We start from the raw sequence: 26,167 nt of genomic DNA, 5'->3' as shown, positions 1-26,167 counted from the left end.
GGGGGGGGGGTCCGAGGACTCCTCCGGGGGCGGTTGAGGACACCGGACCGGGAGGGGAGGGGGACCGGGGCGGCTGCGTGGCCCGGAGGAGGCGGGGGGGGGGGGGGGGATGCTGATGCGGAGACGCGGGATGGAGCCACCGGGACGCGCATCCCCGGTCCACGGCGGCGGCGGGACCCAACTCCCGGAGCTCTCCCGGCCCCGCCGCACTTGCCGGGAGTTGGGTCCCGGCGCGTCGCCCCCGCCACAACCGGAGCGGCGGCGGCCGGGAGGCGGGGGGGGGTGTCGGACCGAGCCGGGCAGCATGCGGCGGCGGCGGGGCCGTTCCCGGTGCTCGGGGGGCCGGCGGCGGCTGGTGCCAAGCCCCTGCCAGAAACCTCTTTTGTGCGCCCGCAGCCAATCAAGGCCGCTGACGACACACTTCTCTTGGGGTATAAAACCCCGGGGCCGCCGCTACCGCCGCTTTTTTTTCTTTCCCCCCCCCCTTCACCCCCCCCCCGGTCCCTCACCGCCCCCCGCTTCCCCGCCCCCGCCACCGTTACCGCCTTCCCCCCGTTCCGCGCCCCTTAGCGCGTTGCGGTGGAAGCGCGGCGGGGGGGGGCGGCGGCGGCGGGCCCCGGCGGGGAAAGGTGGTGGTGGTTTGTTTTTTGGGTTTGGTTTGTTTTGGTTGGTTTTTTTGTTGTGGGGTTTGTTTTTGTTTTTTTTTTTCTTTTTGCTTTGGTTTTGTTGTTTTTTTGTTTTTTTGTTTTTTTTTTTTTTTTTCCCCCCCCGGTATGGCCCCGGTGTTGCTGTGCTTGTTGGCGCTGGTGGTGGCGGGGGGGGGGGGGTTGGAAGCGCAGCCCCCCGCCTCCGAGCCCGCCTGCCCCGTGTGTCTCTGGCGGCGGCACAGCAAGGAGCTGCGGCTGGAGAGCATCAAGTCGCAGATCCTGAGCAAGCTGCGGCTGAAGGAAGCGCCCAACATCACCCGGGAGGTGGTGAAGCAGCTGCTGCCCAAGGCCCCCCCGCTCCAGCAGCTCCTCGACCTCCACGACTTCCAGGGGGACTCGCTGCAGCACGACGAGTACCTGGAGGAGGACGAGTACCACGCCACCACCGAGACCGTCATCAGCATGGCCCAGGAAAGTCAGTGCCGCCTTTGTTCCGCCCCGCCGCCGCTGCAAACTTCGCCGGCGGACTCCCCCCCCCCACCCCCGGGGCCCGGCTTTCCCCCCCTTTCCCTTCTCCGGTTCCCCCCACCCCGCTCCCTACACCGGCCTCGTCCCGTGCGGCGACAGGCACCGACCCTCCGGGGCTCCCCCGGGTCCCCTCGGGGTGTCCCCTCATGCCCCCCCACCCCCCGGTACCCCCCGGGCTCTTCCCGGGGCTCCCCGGTCCGGCCCGCAGCCCCCCCCCAGCCCCCCCCTTCGCCTCCGGGTGGCTCCGTGCGAGTCCCGGGGGACGCACCGCGCCTCGGGGGACACGGGGACACACACGGGGACACACACGGGGACACACACGGGGACACGGGGACGGGACAGCCCGGCTGGCAGCTGGTGCGGGGCACCGGGAACGGGGAGACGGGACTGGGAACAGCCACTGGGTGCTGGGACCCGGTAGCGGTTACTGGGAGCAGGGACTGGGACTTGGCGCTGGGGACTGGGACTGGGCGCTGGCACCAGTGAGTACTGGGACTGGGCGCTGGCAGGCGGCACCAGGACCGGGCGCTGGCACCGACAGTGGTGCTGGGTACTGGGACTCAGCACCAGCACTGGGACCTGGCACTGGGGACTGGGACTGGGCACCAGCACTGGGACGGGACTGGGAGCACTGGGCAGGTGACACGGTGACCTCCCGGTCCCCAGGGCCCTGCCAGGCAGCGGGTGCCAGCGCTCGCCTCCTGCCGCGGCACGTGGCAGGGTGACAGCAGGGTGACAGCAGGGTGACGATAGGGTGACAGCAGGGTGACGGCGGGGTGACGGCGGGGTGACAGCGGGGTGACAGCGGGGCGACGGTGGGGCGCGCTGGGGACAGGCGGGCACCCGCCTCCCAGGCCTGCGAGGGGCTGCGAGGGGTCCCCGGCGGGACGGCGGGGAGGGGACGGGGCGCGGGGGCTTCGCTGCGCCGGGGCTCTGTCCGTCCGTCCGTCCGTCCGTCTGGGGGCGAGCAGGGGGCGAGCGGATGGGGCTTGGGGGGCGGCTGCGCCCCGCACCCCCCCGTGCCTCAGTTTCCCCCCGGTGCCAGCGCGGGGACACGGGGCCGGCCCCGGCTCCACCTGCTCCGGCGGCGGGAGGAGGCTGCGGGACCCCCGGGGGTGCGGGGGGGGGGAGCGGGACCTCCGGGGAGCGGGGCCGGGGGGGCCGGGTGCGAAGGGCGAGCGGAAGGGAGGGAAGTGTGAGGCGCTGTCGTCCCCCCCCCGCAGCCCCCCGACGAATTTCCTTCCCAGGCATTAATAGACTCGGGCGGCTTTGAAATTTTATTACCCATAAAATTGACAACACGCTGGGGTTTTCCTCCCTGCGCCGCGTTAACGCTCGCTGCCCCCGGCCCCCCCTCCTGCCCCTTAACAGCTCGGGGGCCCCCAAAATAAATACCAGAGGGCGGCCCCTCCTCCCGGCCGGGCCCCGCACGGCCCCGCTCTGGGGGTCCCGCAGCCCCCCGGCCCCGCAGCCGGATGCGCCGCGGGGTCCGGCCTCCCCCGGCCGCGGCCGCTCCGTTATTATTATGATTTTTTCCTCCCTCCTCGCCCCCCCCGTGGCAATTGTGTGGGGTTTTATGGTTCCTGAACAGGAGGAGGGAAAGGGCTTTATAGGCGGCAGAGCCATAAAGCTCTCGGGTTCCCCCCGGCCGCCCCCCCCCACCCCCCCCATTAATCCCAAGCCACCACCCCCAGCACCCCCCACCCCCCCGTTTTTTTTTTTTAACTGCAGAAGGAACCCGGGAAGGTTAATTGGGTCCTAAACCCATTTAGGGGCTACCCGTGACCCCCTGCGACCTGTGGGGTGGAGGGAGCTTAATGAGGGGCGATGGGGGGCCGGGCACGGGCCGGGGGGGCCGCCCTGCCGCTTGCTGCCCCGCCGGGGCCGGAGCCGCTCAAGGTCAGCGGGACATGACACGGGGACACGGGGGGGACACGGCAGAGCCACCGCTGGCACGTGGCACCTCGGGGCATCGGGGGGTCCCTGGGGTGCCCGGGCCTGGGGCGGGGGGGGTGTCTCTGCTCCCCTGCAGCAAGCGAGGGGTTAACGGGGCAGAGGTGGGAGCCCCAAATCCGGCCCCGGTGGGAACAAAGAGCAGAGGGGGGGGCTCGGGGCCGCCCCCCTCCCGGCACATACTCAGCTGTGACCGATGTCCCGGTAACCTTTATCCCCCGTTGCCGGAGCGACGGGACGAGCATCCTGGCACCGCCGCAGCCCCGTGCCAGGAGCAGCCAGCGTGGCACAGCCCCCACGCCCAGACCCCCCCCCGGGCCCCCCAGGCCTTCCTCTCGCCCCCAGGGCCCCCGGTGGCCCCCGGGATGCCAGTCCGAGTCACAGAGGGGCAGCGGTGCTGCCGGTGCTGCCGGTGCCGCGGCGGTGAGGGGCTTCGGTGGCAGCTTTCGGGGACCTGCACCAGCTCCGGCGCTGCTTTGGCGTCTCCCACCTGGAGACCCTACAAAAACACCCCCCCCGGTGCCGTCCGCGGCCACGGCCCCTGCGGCAAACCGGCACCGCGGCCCCCAAGGCCACCCAGGACCTCCCCGCAGGGTCACAGGGGACCCAGAGCCCCTTGAGGTGGCCACCGGCCCAGGCTGGGACGACGTCCCACTGGTGACGGGTGGCAAAGCCCCCGCCAAGGGGCTGGGGGGCACAACCTGCCCCAGCTTGGGAGCCCGGGGAGGGGGCGGCCAGCGCGGCTTCGAGGGGACAGACAGTGCGGGAAGGGGGGGGAAACGCTCCCCGGGCGGGTCCCCGGGGGAGCGCGGGTTTAATCGGGGGCTTGTGCGCAGCAAATTGCTGGGAGGGGTTTGGGCGGCCGGCGCCCGCGGCCCCCCAGCCCCTGTCACTTTGGTTTATGTGCGGCGCGGCGGGGGGCTGGATGGCATTCCCGGGGCTGCGGCCGGTGTCGTGACCCCCATGTGTTCGGGGAGGCCTCGCGCGCAGCAAATGGCCCCGCGCTGCAGCTGGGTGCTATTAAACCTGACCGGTGCGTGGCAGGGGGAGGGGGCTGCGTGAGGGCGGGGGGGGGGGAAATTCCCAGCTCAATTTGACACAGATGTTCGCCGAGCAGGGAGGGCCGGCGTGGGGCCGGCTCCAGCCGGGGTGCTGCCGTGGGGTGGGGGGGAGGGAACCCCAGGGGCGCTCGGGCTGCGGACGCTCGGGGTTGTTGTCCCAGCGGGGTGGGGGTCCCCGTCCCTGCGGTGGCCGCTGGCCTCCGGCGTCTCCGAGAGCATCATCCCGGGCATGACCCGAGGTGTGGGGGGGCTGCCCCGAGAAGAGGCCCGGGGAGGGTGGGAGGCGGGAGGTGGGTGTCCTCTGGGACGTGGACCCGCCGCTGGTGGTACCCAGCTGGGTGCCGTGGACCCTCCTCGGGGCTTTGCTGTGGCCCCGGGGCTACCGAGCCCCCCCCTGTGCTGGGAAGTGGCTGCCCCGGAGCAGGTGCTGCAGGGCTGGACCCCCCCCGCCCCGCTCAGCCCGACCTCGCTCAGCGGGGGGCTCGGTCCCCACAGCCCCCGCGGGGGCTCATGAATCCCCGGTGACACGGGGTCAGGGGGCAGCCGGGGACCTTATTGCCAATGGAGGGGCAATGACCCCCGGGGCGGCCTCTGACCCGACCTTCAACTCCTAACGACCGAGGAGGAGCTGGCCCCGACGGAGGAGGGAGGTTGGGCGCAGGGGGGGGTCCCGGGGCCGGCCCTGACACCTCCTTCCTCCCACAGCGGACCCCGTGGTGCAGATCGAGGGCAACCCCCATTGCTGCTTCTTCAACTTCAGCCCCAAGATCATGTTCACCAAGGTGGTGAAGGCGCAGCTGTGGGTGTACCTGCGGCCCGTGCAGCACACCTCCACCGTCTACCTGCAGATCCTCCGCCTGAAGCCGGTGACGGAGGAAGGCAGCCGCCACATCCGCATCCGCTCCCTCAAGATCGACCTCAACTCCCGCATCGGGCACTGGCAGAGCATCGACTTCAAGCACGTGCTGCAGAACTGGTTCAAGCAGCCGCAGAACAACTGGGGCATCGAGATCAACGCCTTCGACCCCAACGGCAACGACCTGGCCGTCACCTCGCTGGGACCCGGGGCCGAAGGGCTGGTAGGTGGCTGTGGTGGGGGGGGGCGGGGGGTGCCCGGCTTGGGGTCCCCCAGGGGTCGGTGGGGCATCGCGGTGGCCCTGGTGCTCAGCTGGGCACGGGGTTCCCAGCCAGTCCTGGGCAACGGGAGGGCAACCGGGATGGGCATGGGAGGGTGCAGCTCTGTGGGGGTGGTGACAGCTTGTGGGGGTGGTGACAGCTCTGTGGGGACAGTCACAGCTCCGTGGGCACAGTGACAACTCCATGGAGACAGTGACAGCTCTGTGGGGCTGGTCACAGCTTTGTGGGGACAGTCACAGCTCCGTGGGGACAGTCACAGCTCCGTGGGGACACTGACAGCCCCACGGATCCAGCCACAGCTCCACAAGACTGGTCACATCTCTGCGGAGCCAGTGATGGCTCCATGGGGCTGGTCACAGTTTTGTGGGGACAGTGACAGCTCCGTGGGGGACAATGACACTCCCATAGGGCTGGTGACACCCCTGTGGGGCCAGTGACAGCTCTGCGAGGCCAGTTATGGCTCCACAGGGATGGTCACAGCTCTGTGGGACCAGTTACAGCTGCGTGGGACTGGTAAAACTTCCATGGGGCTGGGGACACCCCTGTGGGGCTGGTGACACCTCGATGGGGCTGGTGACACCTCGATGGGGCTGGTGGCAGCTCTGTGGGGCCATGTGGGACCCAGGGAGGAGCCGGGGTGCTGGGACCCATGGGGCGATGGGACCTGTGGGGCGATGGGCCGGCGGGTCAGTGCGTGGGGCTCACGTCCCCGTCCCTGTCCCCCCCCCCCCGTCTCCCCCCAGCACCCCTTCATGGAGCTGCGGGTGCTGGAGAACAACAAGCGCTCGCGGCGGAACCTGGGGCTGGACTGCGACGAGCACTCGACCGAGTCGCGCTGCTGCCGCTACCCCCTGACCGTCGACTTCGAGGCCTTCGGCTGGGACTGGATTATCGCCCCCAAGAGATACAAAGCCAACTACTGCTCGGGGCAGTGCGAGTACATGTTCATGCAGAAGTACCCCCACACCCACCTGGTGCAACAGGCCAACCCCCGGGGCTCGGCGGGGCCCTGCTGCACCCCCACCAAGATGTCCCCCATCAACATGCTCTACTTCAACGACAAACAGCAAATCATCTACGGCAAGATCCCGGGCATGGTGGTTGACAGATGCGGATGCTCTTAGAGCCCGGCTGGTGCTGCCCCTCCGACCCGCGCCCCGCTCCACCAACAAACTCCTCTTTCCTTCCGCTGTTTTTCTTTTTGTTTTTCTTTTTTTTTTTTATTTTTGGTTGGTTTTCATTTTTAAGACAAATACAAAGAACAAGCGTTGAAATTCCTTCGGATGTTGGGGGAAGAGAGAGAGAGAGAGAGAGAGAGAGAGAGAGAAAAGAAAAATCCCACGGAGAAAACGCTGCACCAAACCCGCGCTTCGACATGCATTGTGCAATAAAGCAACCGGACGGAGAAGGGAAGGGGCAGCCGGGACCCCCAGCGGCACCCGCGGCAGCACGGCACGGCGCGGCGCGGCTTCACCGGACGGCCCCGGCTCAACGGCGACGGGGAAAGGAGGAGGCCGAGCGGACCCCGCATCTCCCCGCGCTTCTGGAGTGGCACTGGGGATGGGGACGTCCCCGCCCGCCCGCCCCGCGGCCGAGGTGACATCCGAGGGCAGGTGGCCCCATCCCCGGGCAACCGATGGCCCCGTGGCCGCAGCCCCGCTCCGGGCGCTCGGCGGGAGCGAGGACGGCAGGATCCGGCAGCGGGACCCCCGGGACGAGGCGGCTGGGCCACGCGAGCGCCGGCGGCAGCTCCGGCCCGGGAGGAAACCGTCTCCCTTCTTTAATTTATTTATTTATTAATCACCCTCCCGGCCGGCGCTTTGCTGCGGGAAGCCCCCGCTTGCCCTGGTCCCTCCCTTCACGCCGCCGGCCCCGGCCCGACGCCCACGACCCGACGGCGGGGACGGCTCTGGAGGGGCTGCTCCAGCCCGGAGGCCCCCGGGGAGCGTCCGGCAGCGTCCCCGGGCACGGACGGCTCGAGGGCAACGGAGCTGCCGCCCGCGCCTCGGACCCGGCCCTGGCGCTGCCGGCAGGACGGCGACGCTCGCCCCGGTGCTGCCCCCCCGGTGCTCAGGGGGTCGCCTCCGGCGGGTGGCCCGGGCTTATCCGGAGGCGGCACCGGCCAGAATTGGACGGAGGCCGCGGCTGGGGAGAAATTCCGCTTACGCGGCAGATTCGCCTCCCCCTGCCCTCGGCGTTTGGATTATTTTCGCGTGAGAACCAGCTCCCGCGTTCTCAAGGGTTCAGCCGCCCCGGTGGCTCCGGCCGTTCCCCTCCGCTCGCGCCGCGGCCGGAGTGATGCAACCGGGGCCGCGCCGGGTCCCGGCCGGGAGCCGTCCCTGGCGCCAGCCGGCCGCCAACCCCACACCGGGGGGGTGGCACGGGGGAGCCCCCGCCAACCCCGGCCCCAGCACTTATCCCGAGGGTGCCGGGCGGCTCCGGCCCGTTGACGCGCCTCCATCCCTCCTCGCCCGCGGCACCGCGGGGCAGAAGCTCCAGGGCCATGTGGGGAACGACCCCGCGGCCGCGGCCGGGCCAGCCCGGCACGTCCGCACCCGCGTAGCACTTAGGGACGGCGCCGGGCGGCCGGGGTCGGGCAGGCGCCGGGGGCAGAGCCGGGGGCACCCGGGATGTTTAGCACTTGTCCCCGGCTCCGCGGCGCCCGAAGCGCTTACAAGGACGAGGCCGCCCTGGGGCGAGGACGCGGCGACAGCCCGGCAGTGCCGAACCCCGGCCACTCCAAACGCCGGCCACCCCGAGCCCCGGCCACCCCGCCTGGCGCCGAAGCACTTAGGGCCCCCCGCGCCGGGGTCTCGCCGCCGGCCCGGTGGCTCCGGCAATGGCGGCCCTGCGGCCCCACCGTGGCGTTGCGGGGGCTCCCGGCTGGACCCTGCGGCGGGAGTCGGAGGCGAGGGGCCGGGGCGAGCTGGGGGTCCCCCAGGAGCAGGGTGCCGGGGGCAGGAGGGCTGTCCTGGGGGGAGCATCCCCCGTCCCCCCCACCCCTCAGGGCCGGGCAGGGGGCACAGCTCAGCCCCGAAACACCGGCCTGAGGCCCCACGCTGGCGGCGGGTCGGTGCCGGCCCCCGCGACGCTGCCGATGCGGATCCCCCTCCCCGGTGAGAGCCGGGGCCGGGGGCTGAGGCACCCCCTCTCCCTGCCGTTCAGTGCCTTTCAGGGGGGGCCACGTCCTCCGGCAGCACCGGGTCTCGTTGCAGAGCCGGAGGAGGGGGCAGCCCCTGCCTGGCAGGGGGGAGACCCCCGGCCCCGCCGCGCCGCGGCCAAGGCCTGTGTCCCCCCGCGGTGCCCCCCCGCCCGGCGGTGCCCGTGCGATGCCGAAGGAGCCGGTGCCGGTGAAGCCGCCCGTGGAAATATTTTGCCGTGGATCCACTTGTGGATCACGAGGGCTCATCCGGCCCCGGCCAGGGATGCGCCGGCACAGGGAAGCACCGTCCTGGCACTGCCAGCACCGGGGCCGGACCCCTGGGCCCCGTGAGGCACCGGGCACGGCACAGCCACCGCCGGGAGCGGAGCCACGTGCCGGGAAGGAGCCAGAAGCCGCTTGGAAGGGACCGGAAAGGGCCCGGAGCCGCCCGGGCCACAGGATCCCGCTCCGGAGCCAGGGGAGCCGCGGCCTGGGCGGGATCCAGCTGGGGTCCACCTGCCCCCCTCACCCCAACCATCGCCACGTGCCGGTGTCTGGCTCTGGGAGGGGGGGGTCTCGCTCCCCCCAACCCGGGACGTGGCCACCGGCCTTGCGCTTGGGGCAAGTGGCCCTTCACTGGGGAGGGGGACGGGCATGGCCGGGCTCTGGCCGGCGGCGGGGGCTTCCCGCCCGGCAATTTGGAGCCAGGAAGGGTGGGAGGTGCCCAGACGGCTGCTCCCCCCCCCCGCCCCGTTTTTTAAGAGCCTCGAACAAGGCGGTGGCGGAGGCAGGTGGGACCCCCCCCCCGGGCATCGGCCCCCCACGGGCATCGGCCCCCCCACGCCGGGCAGCAGCAGCCGCTGCGGGGCCCAGCCCAGCGCAGAGCCCACAGCTGGGGGGTCCGGCCCCCCCGGGGCACTGGGGGAGCCGTGGAGCCCCCCCAAACCCACAGCCCCTCACCCCAAAAGCCCCCGCGGGGCCCCGGGGCGGCTGTTACAGGCAGGTGGCGCTGAAGAAGAAGGATGGGGCTGCCCCGGGCACTGGGACCAGTCAGCCCCGGGCACTGGTCCCACAGCCCCCAGCGATGGGCGGCACTGGGACCAGTGCCCTGGGCTGACTGGTCCCCCAGGCGGTTCATGGGCGGGCAGGGGGGGGGCAGCCCCGTCAGTATATTATTATTATTTACCCGGTGTATTGGTCCTGTGCGTAACGTCTTAGGTTATTTTTCTGTTTGTTTGTTCGTTGTTTTGTTCCTCGTTCTGTCGTTCAGGGGTGTCCGGGGGGGGCAGGGACGCGTCTGCCAGGGCGGGGGCTCAGGACGGGCCCCGTGAGGGCGGGGGGGACGCGGCGGGTCCAAATCGCACGACCAAAAGGCCACGGATGGTCGGGGGGGGGTGTGGGGGTGTGGGGGGGGGTGAGGGGGGGGTGTTAATCACGTGACCAAACACAGCACTTGAACATCAAAAAAATAAAATTAAAAAGAAATTTAAAAAAAGAAATATTTAAAAAAAAGAAATAATCAAAGAGTTCAGAGCTTTCAGCTCCATCCCGCAGCGCCGGGACCCCCGGCCAGCGCCGCCGGAGCCGCGTCCCCCCACGACGTCGCCGTCCCCCGAGACGCCGGGTCGCGCTGGCAGCTCTCCCCCAGCACCGACGGCGCCGTGACGGAGCCGCGCGGTGACGCCGGAGCCGGTGGCGAGCGGCGGCCTCGGGGATGCCGAATGTTCCCCGAAAAACGTGTGTCGAGAGCGAGAGGCTGCCGGGGGCTGGGGAACCATTTGCACTATGGAAGGTTGAGGGAGAGACGAGGACGCGGTCGCCTCCGCCGCAGGGCCGGGGCCGCGGGCACGAGGGTGGCTCCATCTGCGCCGGGACGGCTTTTCCTCGCTGCCAGAGGAGACGCCGAGGTGCTGCCGGCTCCACCGGGGCACAAAATCCCCCCGGCCCCGGGGTGCAGGGGGGGGCTCCAGCCCCACCAGCCCGGGGGTCTGGGGAGGCAGCGGCAGCCCCGGGGGGACCCGTGGGGGACGGGGATCGGTGGGGCTGGAGAAGATCCCCCCGTCCCGGGGCCGGCCGAGCCCCCGGATCCACTCCCCGAAGCGCCGCCGGCCCAGAGCCGTGGGGGGACGGGGCGCGGCGGCCTCGTGCCGAAGCTCGTTTCGGCGACGCCACCCTCCACCTCCGCTACCAGGCAGCGACGGGGGGAGCGGGTGCCCCCGGCGCGGGGGGACGGGACGGGGGGGGGACTCGTGGTTCCGCGGTCACAAACCGGATTCGGAAGAGCTACAGGAAAGGAAAAACTTAACGAGCGTCCCAGTTACTTCTGTGTTGTATAAATTACATTTGGTCTGTAACTCGCGTTAGTCTCCTGTGTACGATATCATAACCACTGCTCTGTCCCGGTTCCGTCCTTGGTTGGTTTTTTTTTTAGACTTTTTGTACAATAAAAAATTTATATAGCCAAAAAGAAAAAAAAAAAAAAGGGAAAACCGCTGACAAACGCCTTTTGCTTGGGTCACTGCGCTCGCTGCCTCCCTGCCCCTCACCCCCACCCAGCCCCTCGCTGGCACCGGCTCCGGGGGGCGGGGGGGGGGCTCGGAGGGGCACGAGCAGCCCAGCCCCGCTGTTCCTCGGGGTCTTCGCTCCTGGGACGGGCCCTGGGCCTCCACGTCCCCTCGCCCAGCTTCGCACGCCGGGTCCCCGCCGTCCCCCTCCTGCCTCCTCCCTCGGGAGCTCCCGGCCTGATCCGGCGACCCCGGCTCGGGAAATGGTTCCTAATGCTTCTCATTTTTCCCACGCTCCCGACGTTGGCCGCGCACCGCGGACAAGCGGATGAGAGGGGACGAAATCCGCCCCAATGCCCCGTGCCCGGCTCGGAGCGAGGACATTCCCGGGTTTATCTCCCAGCTGGGGCCAAACCGCAGTCCCCCCCCCACCCCAAACCCCTCCAAACACAATTGTCCCGGCGCTTGAGCATCCAACACCGACCCGAGAGCTCGAGAACCAGCCCAGGAGAACACAAACCCCCCAAATCTGCTCAAAGCCACTGGGGAAGGGTGTCCCCATCCCGGCAGCGACGCGGGGGGGGCCTGTGCCCACCGGTGGGGGTGGGTTTGCCACCCTGAGCTCTTATTCCACCCCCCCCCCCCTCCAAGAGCCACAGTGAGACTGAGCAAACCCGGGCGGGTTGACCCCACGGAGGGGACGAGGGACACGGACGGAGACACCCAACACGGGACCGGCGGGTCCAGGCGATGGCAAAAGCCGCATCCCCCACCCCGGGTGGGACCCCCCCGCCCTCCCCCCGGCCCCCGCTTCCTCCCAGCGCAGCTCCCCGTTGTAAAGCTGAGATTTACAAGTGGCCCCAAGTGCCGGAGGAGCGAGATCAGGGGCAGCCTTTATGGAGCCTCATTAGGGGCTGCAGGTATGCCGAGAATGTCGCAGCTAATTACGGCTGCAGCGGCGGGAGGGGACAGGGTGGGCAGCGGAGGGTCACTGCCCACGGGGCCGGGGACATTCTGCCACAAGCGAGGGCCGGGGATGGGGACGCGGCTCCAGCCCGGACTCTCGCCCCGCCGGGGTCAGCCGGGTGCCCGGGGCGACTCGGTGGACGTTGCCCATTTCCCCGCTCTCCCGCTCAAGCCGAGCTCCTCCGGGACAGGCCGGACGCTGCCGCTCCCCCCGGCAGCACCCCGGCCCCTCCGCACCCCACCCCTGCCCCGCGCCCCTCCTGCGCGTCCGTCTGCTCCACCCCAAGACCCCCAGATCCGTCTCGGCCACAGTCGAGGTGCTCCGGGGGGAGCCACCTGCTCTGCCCCCCCCAACTCGGCTCCGGGGGGTCCGCAGGACCTGCAGGATGGCACCGAACCAGCCCCCGCAGGGCAGCGAGGGCAGTGACACCCCCGTACCCCAACACAGCTCCGGGGGACAACACCCAGCTCTGAGGGGGAGGCCTTGGGGTGTGCCTGGGGGGGGGGACAGGCTGTGCCACCCAGACGGGCGGCCTGAGGAAGGGGGGTCTTGGGTGGGGGGGGGGGGGTTGGTTTGTTTGCTTCCGAGGATGATGTCAAGAGTTTAACGAGCACTTGCTTTTGTTCTGGTCACGTCTCCCCCGAGGCCGCGGGGGCTGCACCCCACATCACTGCCCGCCCCCACCCCACACCCCAGGCCATGGGGTGACCTAATTCAGCGCCCCAGGGGCAGGCTGGGGGGCACGGACGGGGACAGGGACATCCGGACGACCACCCACGGCTGCACCAAGACGGGCTGCGGCTCCCGAACCTTCCCCTCCGCCGCCTAACGAGACCGTCCGCATGCGACGTTCACAGTAATTAAACCATCAACGGGAGCTTGGCCGAGCTCCACCGGCCTCGCGGGGAGACGCCAGAACCAGGGCAATTCTCCGGGAGAGCTGGGCCGGGGCCAGACCCCCACCGCCGGCGAGCGATGCCGGGGCACGGGGGGCGACGGGGACCAGGAGGGCTCAGCCCCCCCGGCAGCGCCGCCGCTCGACGTCCGACATGATCCCAAAGATCCCCCCGAACCGTCCCAGGCTCAGGGCGGGAGGGTGCTCACGAATGGGGCTCGAGGCGCCCCAAATCCCCGTCCCGCAGCGAGCGCAGCCCCCGGGGAGCCACCCCCTCCGCGGGCGCAGTGGTGCCGGGGCTGGAGGAAGGATTCGCGGGGACGGAGGCAGCGACCAGCCCTCGCTCCGGTTTCTCGCCGCCGCAGAAAGGCCCCGCGGGCCGGGAGCCACCGGCTGCGGAGGGTCGAGGCTCCTCGGGGAGAAGACGCACGAGTCGGGGGAGAAGGTCCCCGGAGCAGCGGCCCACGGGCAGCGCCTGCGATGGAAACCCCCCCCCCGGAGCCCTGCGGATCCAGCGCATCCCAGATCCCACCCGGATCCCACCGCGGGAACGGCGGCACCGAGCCGGGAGGGCCACGGGCCACGCGCAGGTGGAGGGCGGCGGCGGGGGCTCGCTGCTGTGTCCCCCCTCGGGCTCCCCCGCAATTCCAGGCTCCGCTCTTTTGTCTCCTGATTTTTGTGAGTTTAAACAAAAGCCGTTTCCAACCCCCCCACGGGGGATGCGGGGGCAGGAGGCCCTTGGGAGACGCGGCCGGGGCGGCTGCGAGCGGGGACATGTTGGCACGGGAGCGCGTGGCCCCCCCCCAGCCGCACACCTCGCTCCTCACCCCATTGTGCAGCCCCCCCCTCCCCATTTCTCCCTCTCGTGTCCCCCCCCCCGGCCTGACCTATCGTCCCACTCGCATTTACAGCCCAAGCGTCGGCTCTGAAAAGTGACTTCATGCTGAATTTGGGCACCGCTCGGCGTTACCAGCTCTCACGCTGCAAGCCCCGGCCCTCCTTTTCTTTCGCTCGCTTTCCCACACTTTCCCCCGCTCATTGTGTGCCCGCTGCTTTTTTTCTTCCCCTATTCAGCCCAAATTAGTCACGAGCAGCCCCCAGCTCGGAGAGGAAAAATAAATTAGGTGGTGTTTTAAACACAGTGGGATTGGAATGATTCTCCCCTACGCCCAGGAGGGGAAAACCCGGTGGGTGAAAGATGCAGCGTCCTCTGGAAAACAGCCCCCGGCACCTCCCCGGGGAGCTGGGGGGGGGGAGAGTGAGGGCAGCGCTGCCTGCGCCGCTGCCTGCACGGGCCGGGGACACCGACGCACCCGCACGGCAAAGGGGGGAGCTGAGCTCATCCCGACTGTGGTACCGCGGCCAAGGGAAGCTCAAGCCCATCGAGGGGAGGAGACGGCGCGAGGGAGGGGGAGACGCACTCGGGGCTTCACCGGCCTCGGGACCCGCCAGCGGAGGGGAGCGACCGGGGTGGGGGGGAGGATGCAGGGCTGGGACCCCCCCCCCCAGCTCCGGTTCCTGGGCCAGAGCGCGGAGCCGGCGGCGAAACGGGGCGTTGCGGGTTCTGCCAAGGCTCGTCCCAGCGCGGGGGTGAAGCCCCACATGCGGCGGCCGAGGCTGCGGGAAGGCGGGAGCCCGGCAGCCCACGGCCGCTCCTCGCCCTCCGAGCGCAGGATGTGGCCACCGCCGGGCGAGCTGGACCAGCAGCGTCCCACGACACGAGAGCCCCCAGCTCATCCCGGCGGCTCCGACTACGAGCCGGGGGCCGGAGCGAGCCAACGCGGCCAAGAGGCGTCGGCGCTTCCCCTCGAGTTCTACGACATCGCTCGGGCCGCGGCACCAAACCATCGGCCGTGGGCTCGGCCACAGCCCCGACCTGGGCCACGGCCGCGTCCCGGCGCAGGGGCAGGTCCCGGGGGCAGCGGGAAGCAGGAGGATTCGCAGTGGAAGGAAGCGGCGAGGGTGGGTCCGGCGGGACGAGCCCCGAGCGCCGGCGAGGGCCCGGCCAGGCTGGAGCGGCCCCGGCGGCACCTCGGGCTCCGCGCGCCGAAGCCGCAGACGCCAGGATTGCCTTGGAGAAGCAGTTTTATTATGAAATCGAGAATGAAATGCAGTGTTTGCCCTGGCACACTACAAAACATTTCAAGCAAATAACCAGCAAAAAAGATCATGAGCCAAATAGAAAATACATCTTACAAAATCTGACATACAAAAAAAACCAAAACCAAAACAAAAACCCCAAACGTTATTACATGAGATCAGGAAGGAGCGAGGGAGCTGCGGTTCACTCGGCCACCGACGACCAGACGCACAACGGAACCCCGAGGCTTTCAGCCGCCCTTGGGAAGGGAACGACGTCCGGGCACTGCCGAGAGTCCCCGAGGGCACGCGGACGCAGGCGGCTGCGAACACCAATGGAACAGAAGCAGTTTGAAGACTTCTACGTTAAAAAATATATATATTGCTCAGTAAGAATCAGGTCTGCGCCTGTGGAAAGTGGATTTACACCCCCCCCCCCCCCCGCTGTTCTCTCGCATCTCAAGGACCCAGCGGGGACAAGGCAAACGTCGCTCGGGTACGAGGCTGCGGCCAGAAATCAGAACCCTGGGCCGCGGCTCTGGGGCGGGAGGAGGGTTCCAGCCACAGCACCCGCCCGAGGCCGAGCGGGCGGATTTCTGCTGGGGCCGAGGGCCCGCGGGGGGGAGAACTCAGCGCTCGTGAGGGAAACTCATTCTCTGGGCGGGCAAAGGAGGGATGGACACGGGGCGGCTTCGGTCCCCCCCCGCCCCGGCTCCTGCGCTCCCCCAGCGCCGCCTCCACCCGCGCAGCCGCCCCAGGAATTGCCCTTTGCAGCTCCCCGAGAACAAAGGTGCCGTCCGAAACGCCAGAGCAGGGGGAAGCGCCCCACGAGCCGCGGCAGCGCTGCCTTTGGCGTGACTCGGCCTAATTTTTTTCTGTCATTTCACCCAAAGGGTCACGGATAACGCAGCAGAAGGACCCGTGTCCCTGGGCAGCTACTAAGACCTCCCACCCCCAAGAGAGGGCCCGGGGCAGCGCCGGCGCTCTCCTGGCAGCTCGGGGAGGGTTGAGGCTTCTTCAGCAATTCTGCGAGTTAAAACAGCGGCAGCTGCTCTGGGGCAGAGAGGGGACGAGAGAAAACCCGGCCTGAGAACGGACACGGGACAAAGCGACTCTGCTGGTTTCTTGTTCAAGGAGAGAAACGTTTCGCCGAGCTCAGAGGAACCCGGGAAACGCAGGCGAGGCGCCGCGGGCCGCAGCGGGACGGGGGGAGCGGTGAGAACAGGCTCCGTGCGCTAACGCATCGCTACCTTCTCCTCCTCGTGCCGGGCCCCCGGGCTGGAGCCGGGCTTCATCAGCACCTCCCGCTGCGACAGTCCCCGTCGGGCTCGCCGGGGGAAGGTCCCGGAACCGCCCCGCGCCTCGGCCACCGCGCGCCCACCTCCCTTTTTGAAAACGTGAGACGATATAATGGAGAAACCCCTTCCCTGCCGTTCAACCTGCTGCCGAGGGGCGGGGGGTCGGGGCGCAGACCCGGGGCAGGACTCGGGTGGCGTCGAGACGAGGCAGCTCCTGGCGCGGCTGCTGCGGAGAGACGGCCCCGGAGCTGAGCCCCGGGGCCCTTTTCCCGGGGAGGAGCGGGGCCAGTCCCCGGGGCGGACGCGGCGTCAGCCGGCGAAGGGACAGCGCGCTGCGGCGAGCCGGGCGTCCTGCGGCTGGGCAAGCGCCTGCTGAGGGCCCGGCGAACCCCGCTCCACCTCCGTCCCTCCTCACAGGCAGCCGCTGCGCTCCTCCCGCTGCTCCACCTGCCCGGTTCCTTGCCGGTTCGCGGCGCTGGGGGGGCAGCAGGACGCTCCCCGGCCCTCCCCGCCCGACGGCACCTCCGGCACCAGCTGCTGCCAGCGAGCGGGCCGCGGGCTGCTGGAGATGCACCGAGAACGGTTTCTTCTTTTTGCTCAACTTTTCTTCATTTTTAAATTCCGTGACTTGAAAAAATAAGTAGCACGATCATACAACTACGGGGGATTCCCTGTCTACTCATCACTAAAAACTAGAGAAACAGTGTGGGAGTGAGAGAAAGTGGGGGAAAGAGAGAGAAAGAGGATGCACGCACTCGAGAGGCACACTGCAAATGGGCTGAGGCTAAAAAGCACCGGCATCAGACGATCCCAAAGCGTTCTGCTCTTTTCCTCTTCTTTGCCTGCAAAGGGGAATTAGAAGGAAAAAAAAAAAAAAATCAGAACCAAAAAGAAACCAATGAACAAGTTCTTTAAAATCCCACACACAACCCGACGGAGAATTTATTAAAAATCTGCTATCGGTAACCAACGCCAGAGCTCGGTGGCTCCGGCCTCTTCCTCAGGGCACCGACACCAAGTGAGTTCACGGGAGCTACCAAGTTTTTCTCCCAACGCGGGGACAAAGAGCGCCCCAAAACCCGGCGGAAACATACAGTGCCTGAGATACAGTGCTGCTGGAGTCACCGCGTCTTGCTGGCAACGCGCTACAAAGGGGCTGAGCTGGGAACAATGCCGACTTCAGAGGCCTGGAAACCCTTCCAGGCAGTGGGGAGGTGGGAAATGTAAAAGGGCAAAGGGTTAACACTCTCCTATTCATGGAAAAGGTGAGAGGGACACACTAAAACGCATTAAATATACTATTGCGTCTCTCAGATATGCCTTTAAGCCGATACACGAGGGGCGTATAAATCTTAATTTTTAGCAGGATAAATAGCCCGGGGGCAACAGAAGCCCTAATCAAGAATCTCCAGGGGAAAGGTGCATTTGAGTGCACACAATACCAGTAAAAAGACCTTTTTGTTCCAGGCACAATCTCCAAGTGACCTAACGGAAAAGCATGGAATCCCTCGGCCAGCCGCCCCCTCCGCGCGGGCCGGAGGGGCTCATTCTCCCATGCTCGGCAGAAGGCTGGGAACGCCGCTCCCCGCTTCACACGGGGCAGCGTTTCTGCAGCAAACCCAAAACAAAACGCGCACACACACACACAAAAAAAAAAAAAAGCCCCCAAACCCCACCTGAATTGTTGAGATTGCTCTTAGGAACCAAACAAAACCCACTTCTCGTCTGGCGAGCCCAGGAGCCATCTGGTTAAGCAGTTTCCAAGCCCCAACCCTCGCCCTGCCGCAACCTTTGCCACTCGATTGTTAAGGCGGGAGCCCCCAGCCCCGAGGGGTCCCTTTGTCCCCAGGAGAGGGGTCCCCGACTCCGGCTGAGCCGCGCCGGGGCCGTATTTACGTGGCACCATCGGTGCGCGCGGGCTCCCCGCCGAGCCGAAGGCGGGAGCTGCCGCGCCGGAGCTCAGCCTGCACGGTGACTCGGAACGATGTGAAGTAGAAGAAAGCGTAAAATGTACCTAAAAGAGCACAAAAGTGCCCTGAGGAGGTTACAAATTTAAAAGATGGGCCAAAAGCAGAGAGGACAGAACAAAGCACGGAGGAGAAAAGCTGGAAACAGGGTCAGCATCTCAATCCTCATTACACGGGGGTCTCCGGGGGTTTACTGATGAAGACCTACAATAGCATCCGAGGGGAAGCAGCCGGGGAATTGCAGAGCACGAGGAGCGGAGAGAGTCAGCTCGAACCGCGGGGAGGGGGAACCAGGGTGGGGGAAACTGGAGTAGAGCAGCTGTGCCCCCCCGGCTCTTCTGGAAGGATCCGTGCCACCCCGCACGAGGAGGAGCCGGATGCCAACGCGCGCTGGCACGCTCCCGCGCCTGGGCAGGCTCCAGAGCAGCAGTTCCCGCAGGAGCCCGGGGAAAAACCGCAACAGATCGGCCGGCGGAAGCTCAACGCTGGCTGCCGAGGCCAAGAGGCCACGGGTGAGCACCCACCCCCCGCTCGGGGTCGGCCCCACGCCGGCGCGGGCGGGCTGGGGCACAGAGCCGGGACCGTCACCGCTCCCCTCGGCGTCCTCGAGCGCTCCCCGTCCGCTCAGGAAAAGGTTTTACCTCTGTGTCCTCTGTCGCTCCAGCCCCGGCTGAACTCGTTACGATGCCAAACCGCTCCTTTCTCTTCTTCAGTTTCTCATCTTCTTCACTCTGGCACAAAGAAGGACGAAGATTTATTTTGTTGGCAAGGCCCCAGGGTGCTCGTTTAACGGTAAATCACGTTCCTCCTACCCCCAGTCCTCCCGCAGTCGGCTACCAGAGCACCTGCTAGAAGTTGGAGCGAGGCGGCGGAGACGCCGGGTGCGGAGCGGTTCTCCTCTGCCTCGGCCAAGGCGGCTCCCGCGGAGCGCGTCGGGCAGCGAGGGCGGCTCTGGGCAGCGACCAGCCAAGACGCACAAGGGCAGCGTCGCCCTCCCAGCCCGCGGCACGACCTCCCCAAATCAAGCCACAGCCCCCCCTCCCCGTCCTTACAGCGCCGTTCTCTTCGCTCCAAACTCCGCGCTCAATCCTGAGCGGGGCGGAGGGTGGAAGGACAGGACAGACGCTCGTCACGGCCGCTGCGACGAGGCGCGTGCGAGGGAAACGCCAGCCTCGGCAGCCAGAACCTCCCCTTTGTCTGGACGGGGCCCGGGAAGGGTCTGGGGGAGCGTTTCCAGCGGTCGCAAGGACCTTCGCGATGCCCTTGGGGAGGGGGCAGTCCCGACGGGCACCCCCACGCTACGGGGGCTGCGCCGCTTCTCTCGGAAACGTTCCCGGTTGGAGACGGAGGCTCGGCGCTCGCCCTCTCTTCCCAAGTCTCATCTCATTTATTTTCAGCCCAAGTGAACAAATTTCTGCTGACATTCCCCAGAGCCCTCCGAGCCCCGCTCCTCAAGCTTCTCCAGAAAACCTGGAGGCTGTTTTGCCTCCGCTGCCATCGCCCACGCCGACGTCCCGATCGCCGGTAACAGCCAAACCCACCATCGCCTGTAAAAGCCTCCACGCACCCGTTTTCTTGCGGATTTACTCCCACCTCGGGCTGTTCCGTGCCTCTTTCAGGCCATTTCTGCAGTTAAGGCCGCCTGGTTCCTTTGCCAGGCTCCTACACCGCTGCTCCCCCCCATCGCTAAGGGCATCTCGGTGTTCTCACCCCCCATAACCCCCTCCAGCACCTCCCGCGATCCGAGGGAGGGCGGCGGGTTCCCACCTCGGGGAACCAGAGGTACCAGCGCCTGCGGCTCAGAGCGAGGGGCAGCAGGCGGGAGGAGAACAAGGGCACCGTTCCCAAGAAAACACACTTCCAAGTCCCGGCGCTCCACCCGGATCAGCTGGAATTAGCCGGCCAAGCAGCGGAATCGAGCTGGACACTGATCCGGTTAAGCTCAAGGTCATAAACCGAGGCCATGAGCAGCCGAAGCGGCGCAGGAGCGGCACCGGCAGCGAGCAGCGGGGCGACCCGGCCGTGCCGAGACCTTACACAAAGGCGGCCGCGGCGACTCCGTGACTCCTGACGCGGCCAAGTGTTGTGGCAACAGGCCCGGGCCGGGCGTTTGAACCCGCAGCTCAGCGGTTCTCAAGCTGCGGCTCCGCAGGAAGCGGCCGTGGCCCCAACACGCCGGATCCCCCCGCGGCAGAGCCCCCCCTCCCCGCCCCACGCCGCAGCTTCGCCCTCCTTCCCGCAAATCCGCAGCGGGAGGATTTGAAAAGGGCTCCGGCGCGAGGACGTCGCCGCCCTCACCCACCTGCTCCGTCCCGCCGGTCCCGCGCTCCGCGGTTTGTCAGCGAAGCTACGAGCAAAGTTAAACCCCCCCCCGGCACTCCCTGCCCTCCCCAGCCCCGTCCTGCGGCGAGAGCCCCCTCCCGCCCCAGCACGGGATTATTGCAGCTTTGGGGAAGACGCAACGTCCCAGAAGAGCGGCGAAACTTGGGGGTTGTGAACAAAGGAGGCCGGAGGGATCATCATCCCGGGGCCGGGGAAGGAAAAGTCGCCCGCTGGAGCAGCACGACGTTCGCGCAAACCCCGGCCACACAAAGAAAATCCGACCTGTGCCTCAGCGACATTAAACAGGCTCCGAAAACCCACCACTGCTGCCCGCGTGGTTTAAATCCCCGGAGCGGGAGGATGGCCCCGGAGCCGCTTTCGAGAAGAAAAGCGCTGTGTCTTTAATAAAAGGACACGGGAGGCTCCCAGGGACCGCGGCGAGCTGGAGGTTTTTATTTATTTTTTCGGTGAGCTGCCCCCACGTCTCCCGCCCCCACCACTGCCCTGCAGGGAAAGCACAGAACCGTCCTCCTAAATCAACACGGTCCTAATGATCTCGCTCACTTGACCCCCTAGCACGCCGGTGTCAGATGCAAACACGCGTACAATAAACTTCACTCCATCTTGAGCTTCTCGCTGACAGGTTTTGATTCATGGGGTGCTGAAACCCATCTGAGGAAAATTACCTCTATCAAAACGCTGCTATCTCTGCATCTATCAACCCCTGGTAGTGCCCCGGGGCCGCGCTCCGGCGTGCAAATGGGTGCGCCAGCCTCCGCGGGGAAAGCTGACCTTTCTGGCAGGATGGCAGATTTATTTTCCAACCTTACTATTTCTAGGCTTGTTCCCTTTGCGCTCACGCCACGACAGTTATTTTGTAGTTTGTCTAAAAAAGGGGGGTGGGGGGAAGAAGAGGGGGGGGGGGGGAAAAAAAATAAAGCTTTGATGAAGGACTCCGAGCCCTGAAGCCAAAGTCTCTCCTGCGATCCGGTGACCAGGGAGCGTTCACACAAGCGTATCGGTGTATTTGCGCCGCGCGCCAGCCCGAAGCTTTGGTTTCCGCCCCTAAATTTCATCAGGGCGCAGGCCCAGCTCCGCACGGGGCTGCTGTCAGCCCACCCCCACGGGAATCTGCCTCGGGAGCCGCCGCCTCTCCGGGCCAGGTCCGGGCTCCCTCCTCGCCCCGATGAAGCCCCTCGGCCGCCGGGCGCGGCGGGGGCTGACACTGCACCGCCCCGGGCAGAATCTGGCCCTTCTGTCCCCAAGGCTGATGTCACCTCTTCCAGGCAGGGAAGGACACAAGGAGAGGGGGCTCGTCCCTCTGCACCACGGCGTTCTGACCAGCCCCGCGCAGCACCCGGAGGGTCCTCGGGCTTCCAGCAATTATTTTTCCTTTGAAGCAAGTGATCTGGGGAAGACGTCGCGAAGGGCAGCGGGGCTGCACCGCTCCGGAGCGGAACAGTGTCAGCACCACCAACTCCAGGTGTAACCACTTGTCCTCCAGCTCCCACCGCTTATTCCCAAAAGGGAGAAGGAGCCATTAAAAAACGGGCCCGTTCCCCCTCTCCTGGGAGAAGGCTACTGCTGGTGCTGGGAGAGTTAACGCCACAAGGCACTAACTGGTGCTTTTCACAGGGTGCAGAGCTCTGGCACTGGCCAAGGGAGCCGGGCTGGGGCACCCGCTCCCTGCGCAGACCCGGGCGGCCGCTCGCCTCCCCCCGTCGGCCGCGATTCCTGCGGCGGCCGCGGCGCTGGGGTGCGATGGGTGGTTACCCCCCCCGCAGGGCTCCGGCTCTGACCCAGGGGAAAGCCCAGCGCCAGGGCGGCCGAAAGCCCATCCCGGAGCCCCTACAGCATCTCCCTGCCTTTGGCGTTCGGGGCGAGGAGCAGAGGAGCCGCCCTCGAGCCCCAGCGCCTACGAGCTCCTAATAAATGATTCCTCCGGCGCGTCTCCGCTCCCAGCACCGAGCGAGCTGCCGGCGAGGCCCCACCGTCGCGTCCGGCTCCGGAGCGAACAGCCACCGCTCTACGTGTGCGCTGCCACGTGAGACGGGCTCGTCCCGCGCAGCCGGGCGGGGACAAGGATCAACCACCAGCCCGGCCCAGGCTCAGGCCGGGGGAAGGTGAGGCAGCTCCCCCCCGGGCAGGACAACGCCTCGCTCCGTGCGCCCGCTCTGTATTTTCAAAAGCCCCCGTCGCTGTGAAATCGCTGCCCCCGAGGCCAAGTTTCCCGCCGCAGGGGCAGAGAACGCTGCCTTCTCCGCAGATTAAAGCATCCCCGGGAGGAAACTGCTCCGGGTTTGTAGATGAAGCCCCGAGTAGCCTCATCACAAATGCAGAGAGAGACACGAGGCTCCGTAAGCGCATCCTCGGCGTTTTCCTTCTGGAGGACGGACGGGTGCGTGCCCACATGTGTGTACAAAACCGGGCCCTTCTGGTCACTCTGCTGTATCTCGCCGCAGCATGACGGATGGCAGGATGAAAAGCAGAGCCCCGAGGCTTTCAGGCGATGGTAGATTAATGATGACATGGCCTTGACCTCCAAAAGGTAAAGGTTATGAAACACTCAAGGGTAACTGGGCTTCCAATTTCATACCCGGAGGGTGAATGACAGCAACCGATGGTTTTATTCTCAGAAACACTCCAATCCTGGGACGCACAGCTGTCACCCACCACCTTTTTGAAATTCATCTCAACATATTTATTCCTCCTGTTTCTCTCCCCGAGTGCTGCCAAGTCCTTCTGGAGTTGAAGCTCCCGCACACCCGCGAGCGTTCAGCAGGGGACGGGAAGCGAGAGGGAAGCCCAGGGTTTATACTGAAATATTCCACGTGCGCTTTACGCCCCCCTTCCCATTTCCATCCCCTTCCCACCCACAAAACCGCGTTTCACGCAGGAGCCGGTCGCCTCACAGCACGCCAGAGCCAGCCGCAGCCTTTCTCCAAAGTCACACCAGCGCGAGGGCTCCGCTTAGATTAGAGACGCGCGGCAGGAGCGGGCGTGAACGTCCCCGTCACAGTCCCTACACAAACTGCGCTAGAAGGACCCTCTGTTCTGCTGCCACAGAGGAACGACTCCTAAACGGCGCAGCTTATACAGAACGACACCACGTAGGCGGATCCAAGGGCCTCGATGCTTTTCCGAAGCATTAAACAGCTTTATCTCCACGGAAAAGAGCCACCAAACCCCCCAGTGCCAGGAGCTCAACTGGGGGATTCAGAGAAACGTCCCCTTCGCCAACATCCACGGCGGCCAGGTCCCACCGATGGCCTCACGCAAACACAGCCCGGACCAGGCTGCGCCCCCCACGCCCTGTGCGCTCCCCGCTGTCCCTCCGGGAGCTGCGTTACAGAATTAGTCCACAAAGTCACCCGAAGTTGGAGCAAAGCTTGATCTTCTGGCTTAATTCACCTGTGAAAACCAGCTGTAAGCGCCTGGGACGAGCCTAGCGCGGGAACAGCCCGAGCTGCGGGTCCCTGAAGGTCTTTATTTAGCAAAGGAGATGGGAAGGATCAAGAGCACGAGCTGTTTAAAACCCCAGAGAGGTCCCGGTCGACTCGCTCACGCTAACGAAGCCTGAGCAACACGGGACCGCGACCGGCTGCTTTCCTGGACTAACTCACCTTCTCAGCAACGTTTTTTTATACAAGCTAAAGGAAACAGGCGACCGCGAGCGTGCTCCTCGTCCCTTCTTCCCACATACATCTGGGGAAACAGGTTGGGAAGGCAAAACAACCACCCAGCTGTTTTTCTGCACGTGGCATCGGGCAGGAGCCGCGACAGGTCTGAGGGTTCTGTGCCAAGACACCGCGGCTTTCACAGCCAGAAGTTTACGCTCGTCCCAAACGGGATCAGCAGGGGAGGCAGAGCAGAAAGTCGCAGCCGTGTGCTAAGGGTGCACCTGCAACTCTCCCCACGCCCAGCTGAAAAGCACTCGTCAATTTTGACATCAGGGACGAGGCAAACGCGTCAGGAACGCCGCACGGCCGTGGGACGGAGACGCCTTTCAGGTGCCCCACAAGGCAAAAGGCCTCGGAAGGGGCGTTTTGTCTCTCCGCACCCACCAAATTAAACATCATACGGTGGTCACTGGGGCTCTTCCCTCCTGAAGTTGACTGGCCCCGGCGGGGGGAGGCTTTGGGGTGAGCCCCCACCTCGGCCCCGACCCCCGGAGCGCGTTCCGGAGCGACACACCTGGCTCTGGAGCGGGCGGCCGGCAGAGTTAAAGCCGCTTGGCAGAGCAAGAGAGTTTTCCCTCGGCGAGTCCAGCTGTTGTTAAAAAGAGGCAATCGGGCGATGACTAAACATGATTTGAATTGCACATTAGCCTCAGATTTAAAAAAAAACCAACACAACAACCACACATCCATTCTATTCAAACCCAACAAGCGCAAAAACGGCAACACACCCCGGCAAGGTTAACCCTTCCCAGGCGAGCGGCGGTGCCAACCCCCACGCCGAGCCCACCGCAGCGTCGACGCGCTGTCGCTTACGAACTGAACGAAGTCCCGGCCAAAGGAGGTGAAACCGCAGCGAGTCTGTAGAATGAGAAAACTCTTGGGTGCAAACGCGCCCGCTGGGACCGCCCGGGGGGCGGCAAAGACGCTCCCCGGAGCCGCGCAGGTTTGTTCCGTGGGGATCCCAGGGAACGCGGCGTGATTTTGACTCGCAGCTGGTTTTATCTTCGGGTTCTGGGAAGGCGGGTGAGCGCCCAGCACCCCCGACCCCAAAGGTAAAAGATTTCTCAGCAATAAGTGAAGCAGGTTCAGCGAGAGATCAGAGTTTCCTCCTGCTGCCCAGAGGCTCCCGGGGCACCCCTGGCCCGGCAGGGACTCTGCACCCCCCAGACCGACCTCGCACCGCGGCACCAGCGGCTCAAGGAGCGGCGTTAGCGACCCGCCAGCAAAAGTATGACCCGGGAAAACCGAACCAGGCTGCGGGAGCAAAGCGGCCGGGCAGAGCAGCACCTCCCGACGCAATTCACTGCCCGGAGCTTAACGATGAGACTTTGCGCTAATCTAGAAACGACTCCCAGCGCTGACCTCCACGCAGAGCCGCGCGGCGCCGGCCGTAACTCCGCCCTTCTCTCACCACTCAGGCCTGGTTTCTCTTTGAGAAGCAGCAGAGCGAAGGCTGGATGATCGATTCGCTCCTAGACCCAACTTTTTCTCTCTGCCAAACAACTGTCTGGAGCCGAGGGCTGGCCCGGACCCTGCGCGGCCCCGCACCGACGGGCCAACCCTTCCCCCAGCCGTGGGTCTGACTTCTAGGCCGGACACTTGGATTTTCACCCTTTCGCCCCCCGCCAAGACCATCCTCAGGGATGAGCAGAGCAGCCCCAAGGCAAAATCCCGCGGAGGGAGGCCGTGGCGTAGAGGGTCAATCCATCAGATTCCGGACAGGGAACCCCACCGCAGGCGCTCGCTGCCCTGCCCCAGCCACCGGGAGCTGAGCTCCAGGAAGAGTTGACGCCCAGCAGCACCCAGGGCCGGCAGCACCCAGGGCCAGCACCACCCAGGGCCACCTCCAGGCAGCGAGGTACCGCGGAAATCCGACCGAGGGACACCCACGTAGCAGGCTAGAGGGGAAACACGTGGGCCGGTGGGCTTCACCCGACACAGCCCAGCACCTCTAGAGCCAGGAGGGACGTGGGTGCTCGTCCCCTCC

General features: G+C 66.5%; 2 protein-coding genes across 3 annotated transcripts in view; one reads left to right on the top strand and one right to left on the bottom strand.

Annotated features, from left to right (window-relative positions):
- The first annotated feature begins 133 nt into the window (after positions 1 to 133).
- Positions 134 to 6,647, top strand: GDF11 (growth differentiation factor 11). The gene is made up of 3 exons (XM_074807792.1): positions 134 to 1,122; positions 4,895 to 5,268; positions 6,070 to 6,647. Exons 1-3 carry the CDS (start codon positions 774 to 776, stop codon positions 6,448 to 6,450), a joined length of 1,104 nt encoding a protein of 367 aa, XP_074663893.1. The 5' UTR covers positions 134 to 773; the 3' UTR covers positions 6,451 to 6,647.
- Positions 6,648 to 14,901: 8,254 nt separating this feature from the next.
- The window catches only part of SARNP (SAP domain containing ribonucleoprotein), a 29,248-nt gene continuing 17,982 nt past the window's right edge, over positions 14,902 to 26,167 (bottom strand). For both annotated transcript variants that reach the window (XM_074807810.1, XM_074807811.1), the window contains 2 exons: positions 18,820 to 18,909; positions 14,902 to 17,053 (listed from right to left, as the gene is read on the bottom strand). In XM_074807810.1, coding sequence (XP_074663911.1) covers positions 17,012 to 17,053; positions 18,820 to 18,909 — 132 coding nt within the window. In that variant the 3' untranslated portion in view covers positions 14,902 to 17,011. The remainder of the gene's footprint in view (positions 17,054 to 18,819; positions 18,910 to 26,167) is intronic.

This window comes from Strix aluco, chromosome 27 (assembly GCF_031877795.1).
Source record: "Strix aluco isolate bStrAlu1 chromosome 27, bStrAlu1.hap1, whole genome shotgun sequence".
NCBI lineage: Eukaryota > Metazoa > Chordata > Aves > Strigiformes > Strigidae > Strix > Strix aluco.
This window is presented reverse-complemented; position numbering and strand designations above follow the sequence as displayed.